This window comes from Cyanistes caeruleus, chromosome 2, assembly GCF_971803275.1.
Source record: "Cyanistes caeruleus chromosome 2, bCyaCae1.hap1.1, whole genome shotgun sequence".
In the NCBI taxonomy this organism is placed as follows: domain Eukaryota; kingdom Metazoa; phylum Chordata; class Aves; order Passeriformes; family Paridae; genus Cyanistes; species Cyanistes caeruleus.
Genome location: NC_141702.1, coordinates 109,345,038 through 109,362,155, shown reverse-complemented (window position 1 = coordinate 109,362,155; position 17,118 = coordinate 109,345,038). Strand labels below are relative to the sequence as shown.

The following is a 17,118-nucleotide window of genomic DNA, read 5'->3' as shown; positions in this document are numbered from 1 at the left end:
GCAGCCCTTTGTGACAAGTTGCTGTAGGAGGTAGAGTGTTTGGAGTTGGTTTCATGGCCTTTCTGAAAGGTGTGTGGAACAGTATGCAGGGCTCTCCTAGCAGAAAATGCCTGGCCAGCAATCATATTTTAGGAGTCCCCTGTGATGGCTTCACACAGCAACGCCAAAGCTGCTGAGAGGAAGGCCCAGAGGAAGACAGCCCTCATATTTCTGAGGGAATATCTCTGACAACAATCCAACTTGTCAAGCAGCTGTGAGAAATACTCACTCACTGGTAAAGGTGAAAGAGGAGAAAGCCATCTAAGCAAAACTCTTTATGAATATAAACGAGTCAGCTGAGCCGGGTGCATTCTGCTGACAAGGCGCACCTCCCCTCAAATGCACAAACCTTTATGCACTTCCCGGGCCCGCGGGGGTGCCTGTCCCCTTTCCCCCCGGCTGCTACTCAGGAACTTCCCTTCTTTCCGGCCGCCTACCAGGCTCCAACCAACACCTCCTTTCCCTTCCCCTTTCTCTGCCCGGTAACAAGCCTGGCTTCACTGCCCTTTTCCTCCCGCCCACACTCACCAGGCCCGGCCTATGGATGCTAAATCTGAGCAGTACCGTGCCTGTACAAATTACAGGCCGCATGGCTCCTCAGGCTGCCTGAGAAAGCAGCCTGGGAAAAATATGAGAAGGATTTCAAAACAATTCTCAGGGACACTGAACAGCCTTGCAGGTGTTGTTTTGCAGTCTTGTTTCCTCTTGCAGGAGAAGGCCAGAGGGGTGATGAGTGCCCCTGACCAATGATGGTAATGTAGCACTTTGTTAACCAGTAAGAGTTTCCTTTCTGTACTTTCCACGTATCTGTCTATAAGACAAGTCTGAAGCAATAAACTAGAGAATTCTCGTGTTGAAACTCCCTTGAGAGTTTATGTCGTTCTTTCTAGCCGTTCCCAATCGGAACGACACCGGCCTGCTGCTCCTCACCTCTTTGCCTGCCTGACGTGAGCTCTCCTTCCTATGGCTACCTACCATGGCCGAAGGAAAACATTATTTCTTATCCCTCACACAGCTGACCTGACGTTTCCAGCCATGGGCCAAAGGGGAAAGCTTTCAGTGTGTTGGGGCAAGGCCGGGTTATGCTCAAGGCAAAGGTGTGTCAGTGCACTTGGCTCCTTCTCTCCTCCTTGTGTCTGGCACACTCCGGAGCCCACAGCTCCTGCAGAAACCATCACAGCACTCAGCGGGAGCAACCTTGTGTCCAGTCCTCACAGGGAGCTGTGGTGTCCAGCACTCCACCTCACTGGAATGAGGAACTGATGCAGCCCCTTTAGAAGGAGCTGAGGAGGTTTGGCCTTCAGATCAGCTCCTTCCCACCTCTTGATTTGCTGCCCTGGCCAAGCTGCTGCTTGTGGCAGCACTTGTTTCACAGCTGAGAGCCCTGCTCTGCTGGCGTGCAGCCATTGCAGGAGCTTTTGCTAGGGACATGGAGCCTTTCAGATCCTCCTAAGGAAAGCTCGGGGCAGAATTTGTCAAAAGATCATTGCATGGGCGATGCTTTTGCCATTAAATCCTTTCTCTGTGCTCCATGCCTCACACAGTTAATATTTGAGGAAACAAGTTTGCTGCTCCAGAAATTCCTCACATCAGTCAGTTTGCCCATACAAGTACACTATTTTGGATGTGTAATTGTGGACAGGACCCACGGTGGGCTGGGGGTCAGAATAAGGAGTTGACAGAAAGAGGAAGCCAGCAAGATTCCTGTGTGTCCATGAGAAGAAGGGAATGAAGATAAAGGTAGAAGGAAACAAAGAACATCTATGCTGCAAAAAACACCATGGAAAACCAGGATTTATCTGTATTTTTGATTTTTGGGGATGCTTGCTCAAAACAGTGGTTAGACCAATGGACTTGAGGGGTGGTGTGATGATGGCCAATGAGATGGGATGCATTGTGAGGTCAGAAGGCAATAAAAATGCTATGTATGGGCACAAATAAAAAACTTGGAAGGAGTTTCTTTGTGTCGTGTCTGCTCTGACAACGACATGTAATCTCACTTTAATTCATTGTGCAGAAAAACAGAAGAGCACTTCTTGTGATCTGTGTGTCTAACCTAAGTGACCTTGCCTCCAAGAACTTGGAAAAGTGGGGAGAGATGGAATCAGTAGCACAAGGATCTGCACAGTGATTCTCCCACAGGCCTGAGGAAACAGCCCACTTCCACTGGGCCACGGCTTTTTAGCCTACATCAAAACTTCATGCTTCAGATTGTGGTGGTGAATCCCCCCAGCCTTGTCAGGCCACACTGTGACCTGAGAAACGCTGGTTAGTCCTTGGCCTTGCTGAACAGCCCCTGGGCTCAGCTCCTCTTGAGCTTATCGGAAACACTGAGCGCCGCCAGGAACTTGTGCTGTCTAACGAGCTCCTGGGGTTTTCTATGAACAGCCTTGGAAATTACTTTTCTTGCCTGAATGGCATAACATCCTTCTTCTCACACTTTCAAAGGCTGGGTGCTGACCCAAAGTGCGGCCAGGATGAAACATTTTGTGACTGAGGCCCACTCTCTTGTGGCCCATGAACAGCGGTCCAAAGGAGGCCCTTGGAGCTCTCCTGGACCACAGGGGCTGCCAGCAGCAACCGCCCTCGGAGTGGGGCCTCTCAGAGCCAGCGAGCTCTCACGCTTGCTGCACTCGCAGGATCGCCCATCAGCAATGGATCCTGGGCCGATACCCCCACTCCTGGAGGCTGCAGTTTAACTACTGTTAAGCTTGAGTGCTGTTAAGCTTTTAGGCCATATTCCTTTTTATCCTTGTCCCTTATGTTCCTTTGTCAAACACACCTAAACACACACACAAAGATAGTTCTTGGTTCATTTCTGGTTTCATTGACTGCATTTTGTTGGTTGTTTTTTTCCTTGTTTTCCTTACATTAACTGATTTGTAAGTAAGAGTGTGAAAGTTGCCAATGAATTTTGTTGAGCTATTTTTTCATATTCAATCTGGTTTTTACCAATAACCTTGCTGGAAAACTTTTAAGCAATCTCAAACACTTGTTTGTAACAAGCTGTGGGAGCATTAGGTACAACCTCGGTTGACACTGAAAAGCAGGAGAGTCATTCTAAAGTGACAAGTTTAATTGCCCATTTTATTACTCTTCTATTTCTTTGACTCTAGGAAGTGAGGCCAAAGTTTTTTTGGAGGCAGAACGTGTGTGAGATGCACTTTGGGATTATCCCATAGCTCTGGGCTGAATGGCACCCAGGAGTACAGACAGATTTGAGGAACCCTCATCACTGGTTGTTGGCCTCACATCCACTCATCCTTCTGCAAACAAGTAGCAAACAACACTGCTGAACTGCTGTCCTGGATAAATGTACATACAGATGACTTTTCCAAAGCAGTGCATCTTTTCCCACATGCTCTTCTTACCTATGAAATTGTGATTGAAGACACCTCTGAGCCAGATCGGTGTGAGCTTGCAAAGGGGCAAAGCTTTGGGATTTGGGCACACTTCTCTTTGTTTCTTTGCTCAGGCCTTTTGTGAGCACAGAATACATGTAGGTAGAAAACTTTTGACTATACAGGATCTTTTGGGTCTATTGTCCCCTGTCCTAGTTCAGGGCAAATTTGGGAGAACAGCTCCAAATGGGGGTTTCCCCAGGGAAAAAAATTCAAATGACCCCTCCCCGCAACTGGTCTGGGAAAAATAATTGCCTTGGAGAGAAGTGGAAAAAGCTGTTTATTTAACAGGAATTGAATAATATTAAACAATAAAACGTCTTGTTGTTCGATGGGATGGCGAATCCAGGAAGAAAAGTCCTTTTCCATGTGGTGTAGTTCGGATTGCTCAGGTTCTTCTCAGTCCTTTTGGTGATGGATAGTGCCGAGGCCCAGGCCCCGGTGGGCCAAGGGCTTGAGCTCCTGGGGTTTGTCTGGGTGTTTTTCAGTCCAAAGCAGATTTGCACAGATCCAGGAGAAAAAGAAAAAAAGGTCCAGGGAACTCCTCTGCCTCAGCTAACTAAAACTAACTAAAAGCCAAAGAGAAGCTCTGTCCCGCTGTCTCTCCGTGCTGCAGAGAGCACAATCCAGGAGCAGGATGCAGGGGGGGTGAGTTTTCTTTCAACACAAGCTGCATGCTTCTTCTACCCCCCATTGCTCTCAGAGCCAGTCTCAAAGGTGAGAGGCCCAGCGAGGAAAGGACGTGGTGAGTCACTGGGACATCAAGTGAGCTGTACTCTGATAACCTCAGCACATCTCCTCTAACCTAGCAGGTCCTAGTCTCACATTCTATGCTTGTATTTTTAAAAATTTAACTTACATAACATTAAAAAAACCCACTGTATCTACAAAAATATATATAAAGAATTAAAATATGTCATCACAATTTAAAAACTACAATCAAAATGTATCCTCAAATGTACATTATAATATAAGAACACTTCATCCCTACTATACTATATCCCTATACTACACTACTATCCCTTTACTATATCCTACATCCCTAACTCTAAAGCCTAAGCCATTAAACCTATTTGTCAACCAGGTTCGGAGAGGCAGAAGCTTCTTCCTGAGCTCTGAAGAAAGAGGGCTCTTCTGGATGGGAGGCAAGGACTCTGTGGGCACCCATGGAGCATGAAGAGAAAACTTCTTCGTAGGAGAGGAGCCTGTCAGATATGCAAAATGGAAACACAAAGTATAACAGAGACTGCAGTGCAAACCTAAAGCACCTGGAGCTCCATATATCATGGGACAGATTCCTGCAAACTTCTAAATAGCTGCACAGGAAATATGTTCCTGCCTGCAGCCACTTGAGGCAGGCCAGGGGACACCCTGCCCCGCTTGCACAGAGCTCCCACAGGAACAGCCTGGCCTCTGGGCTGGCCTGGGACAGCAGGGAGCCCAGAGCCCTGGGCTTTGCAGCCATGGCTCAGCTGCACATGCAGCCTCCTGCTCCTGTCCCTGCCCCACAGCTGAGCAGCCCTACAGCTGCACGGGGCACTGGCAGCAGCACAGCTCATTGCAGGGGGCACATGCAGGCCAGAACTGTTCCCTGGGGATGAGCACAGGCTCCCTAGGCTGGCACAAGACCCTTCCTCCTGCCAGAGAGCAGCCCAGATCCCCCCTCACCTGTGAGAGGCTGAGCCCTGCTCAGCCTTCGTCTTGTCCTCAATCCGGAGTTGCTTCAGGCCCCCCATGCCTTGACTAGGAAGGGCAGTGGAGAGAGTGGGGGCGGATGCAAACCCTTCCTCAGTATTTTGTCGTTGTTGGCACAGCTAAGAAGTCATGTCCGGAGGTGTGTGAGTCAGCTCTTCGTCATCTTCCTGGAGAGCATCAGTCCCTCACCAGCCCAAGATGCTGGAGAGGTTATCCCGCACATGTGGAGGCTGGCTGGCAGCACACTTCCTCAGCTTGGTGCCCATCACCTTGTAGAGGGCAGAGGCAAGCTTGGTGACCACAGTGCGGACATTGGCGCTTCGCACGGGCAGCGCCTTGTTCCCCAGGAAGGACCAGAGCACGGGCAGGGCGTAGCGCTGGACGACTTCAGGGCTCCTGGGATAAACCCATTCCACAAGCACTGCCAGGAGAGAGACACAAGCTTCTTAACCACCAACCTGAATGCAAACAAGGATCTATTTCTAAGTTTTGCCTCTGGCTAAGATCAGAGAAAGAGCACACAGAACCTCTTGAGCCAGAAATGGGCAAAGCAGCTGATCCTCCCAGAAACAGAACCAGCAACCCCCCAGGATTAATTTCTCCAAGCAGGGCCTTGTAGCTCTGGCAGACTTTGTACTTTTACTAAACTATTTCATGATCTGTATCTGCAGGGATAATTCCTGAATATGACAAATTGCCTTTTATTTCCATGAAGAAGTTGTCTAAACCCACACTGAAAATGTGGACATGCACCGTAGAGAGTCAATTGAAGGATTTGCAATAAAAAGGATGATTCCATTTTTGTGACCTTTGATGTCAAGTGCCAAAAGTTTAATCTGGCTCTTCCCTTTGCTCAGTGGCACGCAGCAAAGGGCAGTACTAGACCACACTTCAAAACTCCAGCCCACCAGAGGTGGGTGCTGCTTGACACTTGGAGAAGAAACATCAGTGACTGGCTGGTGTCATTGGCAGAATGCTTTTGTGGCTTCCAACAAACAGCAGTTCCAAACCCCAAGGTGTCTTAGATAATGACCCAGACCCCATTGCCATGGCATCTGAGCATCTCCACATTTTAATGGCATTTCCCCTCCCAATGTTAATGGCATTTTTCCTTACAATGTGCAGGAAAAGAGAGAGAAAACTGTTACCCAGGGGACTGCAATTTAACCAAAACATGAGTGTTTCCTCACATTGTGAGAAATGTGAGAAATCTGAAGCATCCTCTCTGCTTGTTTTCTGAACTGAACAATATGAAACACAGAGTATCAACTCTGTGAAAAAAAAGAAGACTGAGTATCAACAGGTTCCGTGCACAGCAGATATGGCTGAGAGATCAAAAGCTGAAATGGTCTGGAGAGCATTCTCATTTTCTAAACAGGCAAAATGTTGTGTAGGAGCCATTTATTATACTGTGTTGGAAGAGACTTCATTTTCTCTATGCTGTTAATTCACCAGCAGTTATCAACATTTCAACAGCTCCTGGAAGTACCCAAAACCAATGCTTCTAAGTGGGAAAAGGGTTATGGTATCCATTTAAAAACGGGGGTTCACTTGAGTTGAAATGCAATTAAAGACATTGGTCAGTATGGAAGTTGAGAAGAGAAAGAGTTGTGTGTTCCTACTAAATCTCAGAGAGCGCTTCTGCTCTTTCTAAACTAGCCCTAATTAATGTTTAATTCCTTCATTTGAAAAAGAGATCAAAATAACTGCAAAACTAAACTCCCTGTTCCTGGAGATCTACTTTATTCAACTGCTCTTTAACACGCCTTTGACATTCCCAATCGCTGAACATGCCCTTTTGAGATTCACAATGAAGATACAAAGTGTATTAAACCTTGCATTTAAAGATGCTGGCAGAATTAGTGGTGGATTTAGCCCCAGTTAAAGCAAGGCCATAAATCAGCTTCTCCACTATATATTGAGATGATGATGTTTCCATTCCTTGTCTATTGCTGCCATAGCAAGCTCCTCTGAGGAATCAATTAGCAGCTGCATTTGTAGCATTTTGGACAGCGCTGACATAGGAAGACACTGTTTGCACTCCCTGAAATGCTCAGCCCAATGCCACTTTGACAGCACAGGCAGGGAGCCTGAGCACTCTGCTTCTGCCCCTCTGCCCACAAAGGCTACCCTTGCACTAAATCTGTGCCTCTAATATGTGTGTTGAGTTTTGACCTAAGCTGAGAGCCCCAGGCCCTGCAGGGTTCAGCCTCAAAACCTCCCAAGAGCAAAACAAGGATTCTGTTAGGACAAAACAAACTGATCCCCTGAAACAGCATTTGCCACCACTTTCCCTCAAGGGTCACAGATGCCCCTGAACTTCCAAGGGAGGAGCCAGCTAGGATATTTTTAGCCCTTCCCTTTCCTGAAGGTGGCTTCTGAGGTGTCCCACTGAGAGCTCAGCCATGAGGCTGCACGCTGCCCCCGTCTCAGATGCTGCACACCACGGCAGCAGCCAGGAAAACCTGCCCAATACACCTGCCATGGGTGTTGGGCAGGAGGGACAAGCTCAGCAGGTCCTGATTTGGAGGAGCTACTCTACTGTCTATTTACAGGCATTCCCTGAACATTCTTCCTAGGAAGACCTCTTGGCTTAGAAGGGTTGGCCATACCTGTGATACGCTCAGTGACATCCAGCAGAGCTTGGCCACTCAGTTGACTCCATCTGTGGCCAAACTCTTTCATCAGTGATACTTTATCTACAAGAGAAACACACGTTTCTGCTCACTCTTCGGAGGTCATAGGAGAAAGGACAGTGGGGTGGGAAAGGGCAGGAGCAAGCCCTTATTTTATAAAATAAAAGTCAATTTCTGCTGGTTCTTGAATCCATTTCTTCTTTCCTTCCAGCCTCCTAGGGAGGGTTTTTAATTCCAAAAGAAAAGCTCTCCTTGCACAATTGTAGATCCAAAATTGTCTGCTGTACCAGGAGCTACGTTAAACATTTCACATCAGGGACTTCAAGAGTTCAATCACATGTAAGCAGTGAAAAGGGTTTGCATCCCAGAGCAAAAATGTGCCCCCCATACTTGGAACAGAGAAAGGCACTGAGTCAGGCAGTTCATGAGCTCACAGAGCAGCTGAGGTGGAGAAAGTGGAAACTCCCCTGGAAGACCTGCCTTTTTAACACTTCATTTCTCACGCATATTCCCCAGTGCGGCATTTTCAGAGCTGACATAAATCTGTGTGGCAAAGGAATTTGCAGCAGCCCTTGCCTAGGTAGCTATTTGCTACAGCCATCTTGCACCATGCAAAACAACATGTGGAACAAGGCATCATTGACAGCTGGATTTCTACCTGTTTCTTATAAGGAAATGAAGCTGCTGAATCGTAAGTTCACCTTTGAAAAAAGAAGCCAAAGAAGGAAGGTGGGAAATGGGCAGCTAATGCCTATAAATGTAGATTCTTCCAGGAGGCTGCTCTGCAGAAGCTCTGATGGGCCTGTGTCCCTTCATGCCAACAGCAAAGCTATTCATTTGGGAAGTCAAATGGGGCCCAAGCAAACTCCAAAATCCCCTTGGCTCTGAATTCTAGCAAAGCTGTAGGCTTCCAGGACTTCCTCTTCAGACAAGCAGCACAGAGCCAAGGGCTCCTGGGACCTTTGGGAAATGCTGATGCACATTCAAGCCTGTTGGGGCACTGGTGTGTAAGGACTGCAGCTCCACAGCTTCTGGTGGATGTCAGCTGCAGTGTTCCACAGACAACAAGAGCTGTCAGGGCTCTCAGCATTCTCTTGTGTGGGAGAGGCAGAGACACAGCTGAGGAGAGTCCATGTCAGGGGTCAGCCTTACCTAAATGAGAAATAGATTCTTCCAGAGCTTTCACAGCTGCAGAATGAACCCCGGGATCCTTCGAATTCAAGTTGTTTGTAATTCCTTCAACCAAATGGATGATCACCGGGCTCAAGGCATTTTCCAGGATGCCAATGATTTCTGCCAGCACGTCCAGCGCTTTCTGCTTCACCCTCTTGTGAGTGTCAGATATTCTCAGGACCAAATAATCAAAAATCTGTGGAGAGAACAAACAAAATGACAGCTGGATTACAATGTCCTTGTTTGAAGAGGGGATGTGGACATGTGCACTCAGCAATGTAAAAGATGAATCTGATCCTTTTGGACAGGTCAACACTTGCTTGCACAATTTCATTGTTTTCCTGGGGACCACTAACTGCAGTGGTTGCACAACCTCATGCTGGTTGAAAGATTTTCATCTATTTTGATGAGGTATGGGTGGGAACAGAATAATTCCTATGGTGTTTCCCTCCCCCTGTAAATCATTTGATTAAATAAATTAATTCATTTATTAATTGAAAAATATGACCTTTGCTTTAGAAGTATGGAACCAGATATTTACAGTGCTCATCTCTCTGTACACTTGCCTCAAGTACTGAGGGCAATTTTGATATTGCCAAAACTATGGCTGGAGGAGATCTAAGTTTTCTTTAGTCTGTCTCTATCTCTGTGTCTGGAGAAGTGCAGGGCTCTGATCAACTCTTCCAGGAACCACACCATTTGTCTAACTAACATGTAGGCTTCTGAAATTTATTGTGCTGTACAGCTCTTATTAGAGCAGGTTCAGTCCCTTGACAGCCACATTATCAGGCACCATTTACTGGAGAAAGGGAAAAAGCAGCTTCTGGGAGGAGAAGGCACAGATCTGTTCTTATTCATTTTCCTCCTTTTCCAGAGAGAAGAACAGGACCCCCCAAGAAGGTTGAGCACCATCTTTCCCAAGAGGAATAGGGAATGGAAATGAGTAGCCAGACGTGTGCCTGTGCAAGACAAGATTAAGTTTACAGAAGTGTAGTATAAAACAATCTGGGTTTAATCCAACCCAGCCTGATACTTCTCCATCCAAACCCATTTTTTATCAAGAGAATAATTGCCATGCTTTCAGTGCTGCTATTCCCTTCACTTAACCCAGCTGGGAGTAGGAGAGAGCATCAGCTACAGCAGCAGCAAACTCTGTCATCATTTGATGAACAGCATCAATAGGCACCTGCCCAACAAATACAGCTGGACTGAAAGAACTTGTTCTGAAGCCTGGATCTGAATGAAATTTGTCTGTGTAAGAGGGACCAGCCTGGCCCAAACTGCCAGGATGTAGTGCCAAGACACACAGAATGAACTTCACTGCTCCAGGCTTGGGGAAGGAGCTAAAGGAAAGGAACAATGAAGATACCCTACATACTTGGACAATGTTAGTGGAGATGAGCTGGGGGCGAGTTTGGCACAGCTCGAGAAGGAATGCCAGTCCTTCCAGCCGTGTCTGAAACCCCTTGGCTTCCAGGAGACTGTAAAGCTTCTGGAGCGGCTCTGTTTCTTCCACAGATGGAGGTAACGTGACCTGGGCTTTTGCACGGTGGAGGAGGCGTCCCTCAGAGGTAGACTTCACCCTGGAAAATAAAACCAAATTAGAACTTGGTGGTGATAATACCTTCAGTTAATGGAGAGCAAAACATCTCAAGGAGCATCCCTAATGATGTGATTTCCAGCTAGAAAATCATGAGGCTCTGAAAAACAATGTGGACCTCATGACAATCATTACAGGAGACAATCTGCGAGTAACATTCTCACCAGTGCTCACTCAGGAAAACCAAGGATGAGATGTATCTGATCTACCTTCAGATGGCTTCCCAGGCACAAAGGTCTCATTGCTTTGTGGGGAAAGAGAATTTAAACTTGCAAGTTTAAATGCCTCCTCATAGGGGACATGTGTGTCTTATAGTAAGGAAACTCATCACTCTGGAGAAGTGTCTCTACAGCAGGCATGACAATCTGTAACAGTAGCTCAGATGCCTCTGAACAGATGAACAGGGGCATATCTGAAGGATCCAGGAAATCAGTAACAGAGATAAAAACAGAAGGCAGACATCCCAGCACTATGCTAACTTTATGTTTGCTTCCCCAGAGACTAGATCCACAGCTTAACAAACCCACAGGGAACAATTCTCCTGCATCAACCTGTCTCTTCCATGAGCATTCCAAGTTCCTAGCTATGCTACTGAGGCATGTGCTCACTCTTCTGCCACCACTGAGCATGACAGAGCTAAAGAACTTTCCTCTGTTATCACAGGAGAACAGGTACAAGTAGCTCTGCCCCTGGCAGAAAGGACAGCAAGGACCAAATTGCTGTCTTAAATTTGGACTGCAGCACAGGGGGAAATAAACCAACATGCAGTCCATCAAGCAAACAGTGTGAAGGACAGGAATATCATAACAAAACATCCACATTGAGACACCTGTTGACCAATGTCGCTTAGGAATTGCCTTGATACTTACTACTCAAACTTGGTACAGTTTGAGAGTAAGAAAGCCATGAATCAGCCAGGCCCAACAACTTGCATGGGAGCTGCTTGTTTGGGGAATGGCATCTTGTTTCCTGACTGGGACTTCTCATCAAGACACCAATCTGAAAAAGACTCCTCTCTGATGAAAAAAACCAACCCTGATTGAATTTACTTTTCCCAAGTCCAGCAGCAGAGACACAGCCCTCTCCATGCCTCCACAACACTGCCCTTGCCAGTGCACTGCATTGTCTGAGCCACAACCAATGGGTGTCTTTTTGTTGCCCAATTTCTGTGGAAACCTCTCCAGAGAAGCTGTGTTCAGTGTAATGCAGAAGTAGCCAATTTTTATCATGGAGCATTTGTAGGGAATGGAAACAATCTCTGGTACGGGTCATCTGCCCCAGAAAGATTTTCCTGAGGAAGGACATGTAAAGCTTGTCACATGCTTTGTCCCATCTAACAAAAGTGCTCAGTACCGTTTACTAGAAGGCAATGTGGCCTGGGGCTTCTTCGAGGAATCGCTGCTCTTCTTCACCGGCATCTTGACTGATGGGCCTTCACCCTTCTGGCTTTCCATCTCCTACAAAGACATAAAGAAACCCCATGACTCTTTAGAAAATGCAATAGGAAACTCCCTGTTTAAAACACAAGTTGGAACCTCAGGATCACAGCTACCAAGACTTAGGGAGACATTTCCTAGCTTACGGAAGGCAACAGACCAGAGATTCAGTGATGCCAACTCTTTGTTCTCAATAGCCCAAGGCAGGTTATGGGTGCTGCCATACTGAGCAGCACTCTAAAATCCCAATTTCATTAGTCTTGAGCAGAAATGGGAATAATGCACACTGGTAGGCAATGAGTGTTCTTTAAGGAAGCAGCAGAAAAATTTGGACTCTCTGGGAGCTGGCCCATTGTGTTGGAAGTTGATTCAACACTCGCTCTCCCTGTTCCTCCACAACGTCACGCTCCCTTCTATAATGTAGATAAGAAGAATAAAAAAAACCCCTCAAACAAACAGGTGGTTTTCCACTGGATGCTGCTGAATTCACCAATCTTCCTCCAGCTCCATAGGGTTAAGAGCTATAATGCAGTAGGACAGTATTCCCAGCAGACAGATGGTAATTGTAGTAATCAGGATTGACATGTACATCTTTTGCATATTTGGAAGTTTTCCTGGCACTACAACATCCAGTGTCTTTTGCATAGACTATGTTATCTTCAGAAGCACTATTCGCATTTAATTCCTTTACTGGGGGCATAGCAGGGAGAGCATGGTGAGGGGTTACACTTAAATGAAAACCCTTTTTCTCCTCTTCCCCTTTCCCCTTTGTGATATTCAAAATATTCAAAACCCCACTTTTTCACTAAGAATACCAGTCCCTTTGTAGTCTGCAGGTGAACAAGCTGAGGATTAACAGCTCATTCCCAGGAGCAAAGTGATTCAGGAGAATGAGATAAAGACTAATTAGGTATAATTGATCTCATATAAGCATTGGCAATCCTTGCACAAAGGAGACATTTCTCCTGCCAAGCACTTACTTTCTTCTTAATTCTTGTCAGAATATCTTCCAGGTCACGGGTAGAAACAGATTTCTCCAAAAGCCTTTTAAATTTTGGATGACTTAGCATCATCTTCACCATCTCCTGTCCACAATGCCTAAGGAACAAAGGAAGGGAAAGAAAGAAAAGTGAACAAACATAGGAAGAGTGTTAACAGAAGAGGCTGATACCTTAAACTCATCAGGTGCAATCCTTGCATAAGAAGGCATTACCTACTCAGCAAAGAGAGACATTTACCTCCACTTGTCACTGCACAGTGCTGTCAGCTGATCACAAGAGGCAAGAGGAGAACGTGGGGCAACAGAAAATACCATTTGATTCTGAAACTGTGTGTGTGCTTCTGTGGGATCAATGGATCCCAGGGAACAATCAAAACACATCTGCTTGGTTGTCAGAGCCTATTAACAGTGTCTTGCTACCACTGCACAATAATTTGCCTTCCTTTAACAGGCAGGGAGGCCAGGACAAAACACCTCTTGCTTCCTATTGATTATTCTATACCATATGTATGGACAGGGGCAGCTAGTTGCTCCTGTGTTCTTGGCAGCTATTAATGGGAATTTAATCATCAATGCAAAAGAATTCAATTATCAAAGTAAGGGGATTTTGGTGGTTTGGGTTGATTTTGCCACTCAGAACCTGCAGTGCTCTTCAAGAACAAATTTGGAGGCCATTCAGCTACAGATAACAGCATTATAGATTTCTTCAGAATAGGTTTAGAAAGACTGAATACATTGGCTAAAGACCCCTGAAGTATTTCTAGGAAAATCTTAAGTTAATGAGAAATATGTATTTGGGATCCTTCAGTGATGAAAAGTAGGCAACACTTTGTCTTTGTGTGGTCCACCTAAGGCCAAACAAAACTGTTAGTCTGGCTAATCTGAGCTCTTTTGATCTCAGTCAAAATCCTTCAAGTCACAGGAAGCTGGCAATGCTCCTTCTTGCTGGACAACCTCAGGTTACCCAGTACAGTCATTTCCCTGGGGAACCCAGAGCACCGGTCACAATACCAAGGCTGACAGAGCTGAAGAAGGGTTTGGACAATGCTCTTGGGCACATGAGGTGTCTCTTGGGGTGTCCTGCACATGGCCAGGAGCTGGACCTGATGACCCTGATGAGTCCCTTCCAACTCAGCGTATTCCGTGATTCTATGCCCCTTATCCACATGGAGAGGTAACATATTATTTCCTGTTGTTTATACAATTTTGTGGGTTTCCCTTTTAAAGCCAGACACCAAACAGATTTCCTGTTTTAGGAGGTGAAATGAAGATCATTACCTTGTGTCCTTGTGACAGTCCTGAGCAAGTTTCCCTGCCACCTGTGCCAGGGTCTCAGCCCTGGGTGTGCCTGCGATCTTCGTGACTCCAATTTTCCCCATCAAGGACAGGAGGAGTTCGGCCGCACACTTCCGCACCTGGACGTAGCGGCTCCTGGGAAGAAGAGAGCAAACACTGGGACACAGGGAGAAGGAGGCACAGCAGCACAGGCCTTGGCCAGAGAATGCTCCCTGTCCTTGCTGGGCAAAGGAGGCCTGGGTTCTCCCTGCAACTTTAGACACCTGTAGGAGGTTCTGTCCTCAGATAAACACAAAGTTAGCATTGCACAGAAGGAGTGCCTGCAAGGAAGAGGGAGGAATTCAGTCTCCCTGCATTATCTGATACTCAATTTCTTTCCCAAAAATTTCCCTGAGAAAGATTAAAAAATAGATTACATATGAATAATTTAGTAATTAATGACAACTCATGCTGACCCATCAGAGGCACCCACTACACCAAGCAGCAGAAGCAGGACTGAGGCTCTTTCCTCCCATTTACCCCCCAATTCTAGAGACCTCTTAAGAAAAAAAAATGCAGGGAAAATGCCCCATGATTTGGGGCGTGAGGTTGCAGAATATCCAGCAATGCTGCCTGTTCCTTCTGTGAGGCTTGGCAAGGGATACATCTGAATGTTTTACCCTATTCCAAAGCTGAGGAAGGGGTGGCAGGCAGTTTAGCCAGGTTGTCCTGTTCTAGAGACTGTCTCTTGGGAACTATCAGGCCCAGCACCAACACTTAAGGCAGCATTTGCTTCAGCTGTCCAATGGCATTCGGCCTGTGAAGGTGCCTATAAAGTGATTCATCATCTCAAAGCTAACATGAAACATCAGTTTGAACAGAAAGTAAAGCTCTAAGGCCAGGACAGTCCTACAAGAATCCTTTTGGCAGGAGCTGCACCTGCTGTGCTGTCTGTGCCCCACCCAGCACATTCTCTCCCATGTGCTCCATGCCCCAGCAAGTCCCCTCCTTCTTTCTCAAGCTAATGGCATAATGAGGAGGCATGGTTTGTCCCAGGGCCTCTGTGCTTAGCGCTGTGAAATATCAAAGAGCGCTCACAGCTACAACTTCAATTGTCACTCTTCCCACAAAAGCACAAGGCTCTATCCTTAGCCTTTGCAGGCACTATCCTTTTCCCAGCATTCACCAGTTCTGGGAAGCTCTGACAGGCTGGGAGAATTCCAGGAAGCAGCAGGAAGCTGAGTCAGAGGAGGTTTAGGTTGGATATGAGGAAAAGGGTTTTCACCCAGAGGGTGGTTGAGCACTGGAACAGGCTCCCCAGGGCAGTGGTCACAGCACCAAGCCTGACAGAGTTGAAGAAGCATTTTAACAACAATCTCAGGCACTTGGTGTGATCCTTGGGGTGTTCTGTGCAAGGCCAGGAGCTGACCTCGATGCTCCTGATGGGCCCCTTCCAACTCCCCATATTCTACAGCTCTGTGATTCTGTGAACTTATAGGCTGCAGGAAGGCAGAAACAGGTGACAAGAGGAAAGAAGTGAGGTTGATGGGGGAATGAAGTCCCTGACTTCACAGAAGATGCAGGATGCAGGAGCCTTCCCTCCCACCATTCCCATTCTGTCTCTCATCCCTTCCCCCACGCACACACTAGAAGGTGAAGAAGATCACTAGAAGAAGAAGAACCTACTTGGCTCCCCTGTCCATGAGAGCAGCCAGTGCTCGTGCAGGAGTCACGTTCTCCACCATGATCCCCAGGGTCTGATTGGCTGCTTTCTCCAGAAACTCTGGGGAATTCCAAACCATCGGGAGCAGGACCTGAGCAACCTCATCCACTTTGGAGTCCATGTCCTTCTTCAAGGCTGCAAAGAGCTCTCCAAGAGTGACGATTGCAGCGTAGGACACCTTGGAGCGGAGGTTGCTCACCTGGGGAAGTGATGAGAGAAACATAAGAATCACCTTGAAAAGAAAACCAGTGGCCTTAGACAACAGTCCCAGGAACTGACAACACGTCCCACTGTGTCCAGGGGAAGATGAAAGCACAATAAGAGCAGGAGAGCATAGGCACACAAAGGCACTTAGTCTGGCACCAGTTTCTGGCCTCAGACCTGCTGACAGCAGGCCTAAAAACAAATCATTTCAATTAACTCTTCTATCATGTCCACCCCTTTGATTTTAGGCCCGTTTATTCGGAAATAAACAAATTAAACAAGCGCTGCTAGCAAACGATAAGGCACAAGTCATAAAGAGAAAAGAATCATGTCCTCCTGTTCAAAAAAGCAACACCAGTAGCTGAAGGACTTAGCCAAGAAATGGAAAGCACAGGCTCAAATCTACAGACTAATTGGCAGTGTTGAATTACATCTCAGGCAGAGATTAGGACACTGGAAAATAACATAATTAATGTCTCAGTTTGTGCATTTGCACCTTGCTTTACAATGACACCTCACTCAAAGATGAGTGTCAGACAGCCAACCTACCAGGAAATACAGCTACATGCACACACTGATCCTAGCTGAGAGACATTAGAAATACAAGGTCTAGAAACAGAAATGAAGGCAATCCCTGAGCACACATGGACATGAACATGCACATATCTACTCTACACACCATGTATGAGGTATGGGGGAAAAGTCAGAAGAATGTTCTCACCTCGCTGGTAACTGCCAGGCAAACTTCACGAAGTCTACAAAGCACGACTTCTGAATGGGACCCAGCCAGCTGTCCGATGCTGGAGAGCGCCTTCTCCTTCAGCTCCCTGAAAGGCAAGTCCCAAAAAGATTGGTTTTTCTCTCCACCCAAGAACTAGGCAGCACCCTCTGAAATGACCAGGCTGGCAGCTCAGTGGGACCTCAGTGGGAGGTGCT

General features: G+C 46.8%; 1 protein-coding gene across 3 annotated transcripts in view; it reads right to left on the bottom strand.

Annotated features, from left to right (window-relative positions):
* Window positions 1–3,703: 3,703 nt before the first annotated feature.
* Window positions 3,704–17,118, bottom strand: part of LOC111944117 (TOG array regulator of axonemal microtubules protein 2-like) — a 49,932-nt gene continuing 36,517 nt past the window's right edge. For all 3 annotated transcript variants that reach the window (XM_086871487.1, XM_086871507.1, XM_086871498.1), the window contains 10 exons: window positions 16,904–17,009; window positions 15,942–16,177; window positions 14,259–14,411; window positions 12,961–13,078; window positions 11,898–12,001; window positions 10,323–10,527; window positions 8,924–9,140; window positions 7,748–7,834; window positions 5,109–5,556; window positions 3,704–4,645 (listed from right to left, as the gene is read on the bottom strand). In XM_086871487.1, the coding sequence (XP_086727613.1) occupies window positions 5,321–5,556; window positions 7,748–7,834; window positions 8,924–9,140; window positions 10,323–10,527; window positions 11,898–12,001; window positions 12,961–13,078; window positions 14,259–14,411; window positions 15,942–16,177; window positions 16,904–17,009 (1,462 nt within the window). In that variant the 3' untranslated portion in view covers window positions 3,704–4,645; window positions 5,109–5,320. The remainder of the gene's footprint in view (window positions 4,646–5,108; window positions 5,557–7,747; window positions 7,835–8,923; window positions 9,141–10,322; window positions 10,528–11,897; window positions 12,002–12,960; window positions 13,079–14,258; window positions 14,412–15,941; window positions 16,178–16,903; window positions 17,010–17,118) is intronic.